Genomic DNA, 7,775 nt, shown 5'->3' on the forward strand with positions numbered 1-7,775 from the left:
ATATATATATATATATATATATATATATATATATATATATACATACATATATATATACATATATATATATATATATACATATATATATATACATACACATATATACATATATATATATGTATATATACATATATATACATATATATGCACATCTATATTTATGTATATATACATATATATATACATATATATAGATCTATACACATACATATACGTATAAATCTATATATATATATATACATATATATATACATCAATATATATATACATATACATGTACACATATACTTCTATACTTATGCATCTATACTTATATATCTATACATATACATCTATATATATACACAGACACTCACACACATATATAAATGGATTTTTGCTACTTACGTTCACACGTAAATAGTTCATTTGTCTTCAAAGGTCTCCATCTCTTCTGTTCAAAGCCAGGACAACATTTCTCACACTGCCGACCACAAGTGTTGTGTTCACATCTACAATAATGAATGTCAAGATTTTTCGGGTCTTTTGTATCACAGCGCTCAGCATGGCCATTGCATACACACCGGCCACCAATAGAGATGTCTCGGATACTGTAAAAGTACTGTTAGGAAGGAAGGAGAAAGAAAACTAGATATATTATAGTTATGTTAGCATTAACATAATAAATTCAGAGAGCATTAAATAAGGAGCTAAAAATGATTATGAGGAGAAAAAAAATATCAGAAGACAAAAACAATATTAGTTGATATGGGAGAGAACAGCAGACATATTTTGGTTTCTTATGCAAAGTATACTCTAAATATCTTTTTACTGTTAATTAATTTATTGGAATCATCATCACCATTGTTTTAATGCTCACTTTACTATGCTTGAATGGGTTGGACAGAATTTTATTAGGTAGACATTTGATGGCTGGATGCCCTTTTTTCTTACCAACCCTCATCTATTTCCAAGCAAGATAATATTCCCCCATAGCAAGAGGATATTTTTGCAGAACATTGGAAAGAAATGAATGACAGTTAGTATAACAGTGAGATTCATTTACAACTATCATATGATGTCAAGACTAGGGGAGACACATACACATGTATGCAGGGCCCAATTAAAGAATGGTACCCGTGTGTACCCATGGTTTGACATCACATGATGGTTGCAAATGAGCATCACCATCATATCATACAAGTAGTATTATGAACTTCTAGTCTTTGGTGAATAACATGTCTGGCTACCAAGAAATATTACCTTGCTCAGCAGCAGGTGAGGGTTGATGGCAGGAAGTGAGCCTGGTAGGAGAAAATCTGACTTGAAAAATTCCATCAGATAGAAAAGTAGACATTAAATGATGATGATGATGTGGGTGTGTGTATGTATGTGTGTGTGGTGTGTGTGTGTGTGTGTGTGTTCAAATATGAATTAGAAGCAGTACTAGTGTTATAGACATTACTGAACACACATACTCAATGTATGTGCTTTGCTTGTCCACTGGTAGTTTACAATTTAGTGAAGATGACTCCCTCAAAGCATAGGGTGTTAAAACACCTGAAAGTCATAGACAGGTGACACAACTTGCCCCAAATCCCATTCAGGAGTAATGAACATTGATGTTTTACTATTTTGGTGGCTTATCAACATCATGTACCTGAACCGAATTGGAGGCAAACTGAATCATCAGTCCATTACTATATACAAATAGTGTAAAAACCATTTGCTCCAACAATGCATACATTTATATATATATATATATATATATATATATATATATATTCTTTTACATGCTTCTCAGTCATTTGACTGTGGCCATGCTGAATCACTACATTACAAGGATGTAAACACACCAATATCGGTTGTCAAATGATGTTGGGGGGGACAAGCACAGACACACAAATACACACACACACACATATATGATAAGCCTCTTTCAGTTTCTGTCTACCAGATCCACTCACAAAGCTTTGGTTGGCCCAAGGCTATAGTAGAAGACACTTGTCCAAGGTACCACACAGTGGAACTGAAGCTGGAACCATGTGGATGTGAAGCAAGCTTTTTACCACACAGCCACTCCTGTGCCTATATATAATAGTTACAGTAGTTCCACATCAAATACTGTCAATTTTTAAAAAAAATTGTCAGAGAAATTTTATAATGAAAATGTAGTTTTTTTGACTCACCCTTCTTGTTACAGTGACGTCTTGTCTCTTTACAGCCATCAAGTGACCCAACAATGTGTTAGTTTGTATAAATCGAAGTCTGACATTTGTAGCTTTTGACCACTCTTGCAGATCAAGTGAGCTTGAGAAATTTAGAGAGCTTGGTCGGTCATCAACTAAAGAAACAATAATCTGAAAATATAAAAACATTATTTATAATATTAGCACCATTATGTATGTTTTATTCACATGCACCATCTAATGGACAGAGGTGTTCCTCAGCAATGAAAAACAACGGTGGTCATTATATTCACATTCAAATTTGCCAGAATGTACAAAGAATGAATATTGTTTGGATTCTTGCTTTTCTGCATGGATCCCATGAATTATCATTTATTTTTAGCGGTATCAGTACAAAGTAGTGTCTTGGCATAAGCGAACTTTAGGCTAGTTAAAATATGTTCATGACACATTTCAACTTCTAAAGACAAATTCACTGCAGTTACCATGGAGAAAAAAATTCTCTCTCAAGGTAAAAAGTGTAAAAACAACATATCTGCACAGTGTTGCCCCTATCAGATTCCCAGATGCAGCGTTTCTAGCTCTTTAGCTGTTATCAATGGGAAATACCGAAGGGAGGTTATTCTGGGCAGATTTAACGCTGTAGCTTTAACTAAAACATTCAACAACATTGACTGAGTTGCACCATAAGACTGTCAGGTTAAGAGAAATTCGGCAGTATCAGCATCAAGCAACGTTTAGGCATAAATGAACTTTAGGTTAGTTAAAATATGTTCATGACAAAATTCAACTTCTAAAAGCAAATTCACTGCAGTTGCTCACTTTACTCTTTTACTTGTTTCAGTCATTTGACTGCAGCCATGCTGAAGCACCACCTTCTATCGAGGAAATCGACCCCAGGATATATTCTTTGTAAGCTTAGTACTTATTCTATCAGTCTCTTTTGCCAAACTGCTAAGTTACGGGGATGTAAACACACCACCATCGGTTGTCAAGCGATGTTGGGGGGACAAACACAGACATACAAACACATATATATACATATACATATATACAATAGGCTTCTTTCAGTTTCCGTCTACTAAATCCACTCATAAGGCTTTGGTCGGCCTGATGCTATAGTAGAAGACACTTGCCTAAGGTGCCACGCAGTGGGACTGAACCCAGAACCATGTGGTTGGTAAGCAAGCTACTTACCACACAGCCACTCCAGTGCTTGTGACGAAAAAATTCTCTCTTATGGTAAAAGGTGTAAAAACACCATTTCTGCTCAGTTTAAATTTTTTTTTATTTAAATGTAGGATGCAACAGAAAAAGTCCTCATATTGGAGAGGTACTATTGCTGTGACACTAGTGAAGTTAGATAGGTGGTAATGGTGTCTTGAAGTATCTAATGTTTAACCATTTTCTTTTTCAGTTACCATCATGGTTGGACTGGAGCATACCATGCATTTGTTGTTAAAATGCTTACCAAAAATGGTGAATCTAAAAGTTCTTTTGGTGCACCTGGTACAATTAAAGAAAATATGAACATCAATTTGCCTAAATCTGTATAGGAAATGTAACTTACTTCTCCATCTTCAAGAGGAACAACATCTGAGAACTTTGTAGTGCATATGGCCTCATTATTGCGCCTAGGTGATTCAGATGCTGGGACTCTGAAATATTCACGGCATTCGCTGTCACTTCCAGTGAAATATTGCCATGGAGACCATGTTTTGCCAAAGTCTGTAGATCTTTCAAGAATCCATACAGCGGGACGTGGTGAATTGGCCATTTTTATCCAAATGTAGGAAACTTGGAATTCCTGAATAATATATGAGAAAAGAAAATTTTATATGGTTATGATCACTTTGTTACATTGTATTCAGGACAGACATTTTAGAGATATCACAAACTAGAGGAATCCATACATAGACACACAAACACATACACTTAAGATACACACACATACACACAAATGTACACATATAATGTATAAATGCAAAACACACACACACACACATACACACACACACGGACATGGACACATGTACAGAAATACAAACATGCTCTCACACACACAAGCTGTTTAATTATTCATTATAGTCAGTGTGGGTGAAAGGTGTGAAGGTTGAGATATACTGAGGTGGGGGTGTATTGACAAGAATGTTTGAGGTTAAAGTAAGGAGGAAAAGCTACAAGCAACCAACCAACAAATAAAAAACCCTTCCTCCCTCTCTTCCCTCAGAAGGGGTGAGGGGAGGAGGTAGACACTGCTTGACCTTATCAAACCTAATCTTGTATTTCTTTATGGAATTCTGAGATTAATTTGTTTTTTCTTTTTCTTTCTTGTTATAGAACAGGTTTTACAAACTTGTTTTGTTATTATGGATTAGCAACAACTTCCAAAACTGGTACCACCTACATCTTCTCCCTCCCTTCTAATCATTGTTTCTTAATTTTTTTGTTTTTTAGTCCAGGGTCCATATGGCCCTTCGGAGTCCATATAAGATTTTGTAGTTAAAATTTATTCTTTTATTCTTTTACCTGTTTCAAGTCATAAGACTGCGGCCATGCTGGGGCACTGCCTTGAAGAACTTTAATTGAATAAATTGATCCCAGTATTTTTATTTTTTAAGCCTGGTACTTATCCTATCAATCTCTTTAGCTGAACTGTTAAGTCACAGGGACATAAACACACCAACACCTGTTGTCAAGCAGTGGTGGAGAGACAAACAGACACAAAGACACACACACATGCACACACACACACACACACACACACACGCACACACACATACACACACACATACATATATACACATGAGGAGCTTCTTTCAGCCTCTGTCTACCAAATCCACTCACATGGTTTTGGTCAGTCTGAGACTATAGTAGATGACACTTGCCCAAGGTGCCATGCAGTGGGACTGAACCCGGGACCATACAGTTGGGAAGCAAGCTTCTTACCACACAGCTACTCTTGCACCTATGTGCAATAAATTGCTTAAATTGCTACAATACACAAAATATTCAAATTTTTTTTATACAATTCCTAATAATATTTAACTATAAAAATACAGTAGGAATTTTTTTTATATACAGTGAATGGCTATGGAGGTTCAGTAGAGTAAAATAGGAATCAACAGTGGGATTGGGGAGGGGGACAACAGGTGAAAAATGGTTGAGAACCACTGATTTAGTCACTCAATCAACAGAATATATGAAATGGGATCCATCATCCAATGAGCAGTGGTTTTAATCCTTTTCTTCACCATATTTTTGTTGAAATACATTGCTTTTTTTACCGTTAATTTTGAAAATAATGAAGAATTTAATAAATTAACTTTGTCAACATCAAACAGGTGTTTGGAACATAATTCAACATGAAAACTGGATGGAAGGTTTTAATCTAGATCACTTTTGTTACCATATTCCAGTTGAAATACACACACTACCTTTATTTCAATTAATTTTGTAAATTATGAAGAAATATAACTTTTAATGGAATTAAAAAAAATTTTTTTAAAACTCAAATCACTTTAAACAGAAAGTTTTTATTATACATTACAGGCGCAGGAGTGGCTGTGTGGTAAGTAGCTTGCTTACCAACCACATGGTTCCAGGTTCAGTCCCACTGTGTCGCACTTGGGTAAGCCTAGTGAGTGGATTTGGTAGACAGAAACTGAAAGAAACCTGTTGTGTATATATATATATATATATATATATATATATGTTTGTGTGTATGTGTGTTTATCCCCACAACATTGCTTGACAACCAATGCTGGTGTGTTTACATCCCCGTAACTTAGCAGTTCAGCAAAACAGATTGATAGAATAAGTACTAGGCTTACAAAGAATAAATCCTGGGGTCGATTTGCTCAACTAAAAGGCAGTGCTCCAGTATGGCCGCAGTCAAATGACTGAAGCAAATAAAAGAATAAAAGAATACAACCAGGGGCATTCTCTGGTGGATAGGTTCCAAAATGGATTGAAGTTAAAAGAAAGGTAGAACAGCAAGTTACAGTTTGTGACAAGACAATTGCTAGATGTTTGTAACACATGCCCCAGAATGGTGAACAGATTTCAAACATTACTACAAAGGTACAAATGTTAGGGAAGATCATGGTCAACTGAACCAAGGCCAGGAATGGAATATATTTCATTGACTCCAATGGAATGGATGGACAGTGATATTAACCCAGTGGTAATTGAAAGTAAAGATAATAAAATACATATAGCAAGGATTCATGATGAACACTTCATCAATTCTTCCATTCACTGCTCTACAAGTAAGAGCAATTTAGGTTTCAGAAGAATTTGGAGTTCAGTTTTGGTGGGTTTCTGAAACCCACAATTTAATGCAAAAATTATATGCTAAATATTGCAAGCTCAGAATAGATTACCTTTGACAATCTACAGTCAGACATTCTCACAGGTGGATTTGCTTGTGCTTACAAACTGGGGAAATTGACAAGTCTTGAGAGACTCAGTATATGTTTAAGATATGTAAAAATAATTAAGATTTTTTTAGCATGAACTTGTACATCATCCATGTTTCCACACCATAGGGTGGAGTTGGAAGGATGACAGCATTTGATTTTGGTGACTATGAAAATACCTGGGCTGTTCCTCACTCCATAGCACAGTTAACCAAAAACTGCACCCACCTTGCCAATATGTGGTGAACATTCTGTATCAATACGACGGACTTCTTTCAGTTTCTGTCTATCAAATCCACTCACAAGGCTTTGGTTGGCCTGAGGCTATAGTAGAAGACACTTGCCCAAGGTGCTATGCAGTGGGACTGAACCCAGAACCAAGTGGTTGGAAAGCAAGCTTCTTACCACACAGCCATGCCTGTGCCTGTATATAATGTATGTGTGTATACATATATATAAGATATACATACATATATCTGTATACACATACATACAAGTATATATATATACACACACATTTACATACATATAGATATAGACAGGTAGCTATAAAGATGTCTATGTATACACATTCCTATAGACAAAGATACGTACATGTAATTCTATAAAGTATCTATAGATAGCTCTAGTCCACACACACACACCTCTACATATCCTGTGCCTACAATTTGTGGTTTATATGTCTCATATTTTCGTCTTTTCATTGCCACTTTACTTCCGATACAGCGCATAGCCACTTGTAAATTCTAATTTGTTGCTTTTCCACTTTAACATATGAGCAACAGAGATGTAGGAGATGATGTAATTAACATTGAATGATGAACACATCATATGTAAGTATCATTATCGTTATTAAGGCAGTGGGCTGGTACAATCATTACTGCACAGGACAAAATCCATAATGGCATTTCACCTAGCTTTAGATTCTGAGTTCAAATCTGTTTTAATTAATTGTCCCTCCCACCAACATTGCTTTAATTAATTAAAGCCATTAACAAACTGACAAGTTGTCAAACAGCTTTTATGACCTTTTCTTGGTTGGTGCATACAACTCTCAAGAAAATATTTACATTTAAAATTCTTGAAATTAGCCATTCCTCTTTTTTTTTCTGGACACTTTTTCATTTATTTATAGAATATAATACTGACACAAATTCCCTCACACATAAGCTGTATGTATATATAT

General features: G+C 35.3%; 1 protein-coding gene across 1 annotated transcript in view; it reads right to left on the reverse strand.

Annotated features, from left to right (window-relative positions):
• LOC106878847 (laminin subunit alpha) overlaps positions 1 to 7,775 on the reverse strand; it is a 249,900-nt gene that overhangs the window by 198,151 nt on the left and 43,974 nt on the right. The window contains exons 2-4 of the mRNA XM_052970907.1: positions 3,739 to 3,975; positions 2,169 to 2,339; positions 388 to 601 (exon numbers count right to left, since the gene is read on the reverse strand). Coding sequence (XP_052826867.1) covers positions 388 to 601; positions 2,169 to 2,339; positions 3,739 to 3,975 — 622 coding nt within the window. The remainder of the gene's footprint in view (positions 1 to 387; positions 602 to 2,168; positions 2,340 to 3,738; positions 3,976 to 7,775) is intronic.

The sequence above is a fragment of the Octopus bimaculoides genome, chromosome 9, assembly GCF_001194135.2.
Source record: "Octopus bimaculoides isolate UCB-OBI-ISO-001 chromosome 9, ASM119413v2, whole genome shotgun sequence".
In the NCBI taxonomy this organism is placed as follows: domain Eukaryota; kingdom Metazoa; phylum Mollusca; class Cephalopoda; order Octopoda; family Octopodidae; genus Octopus; species Octopus bimaculoides.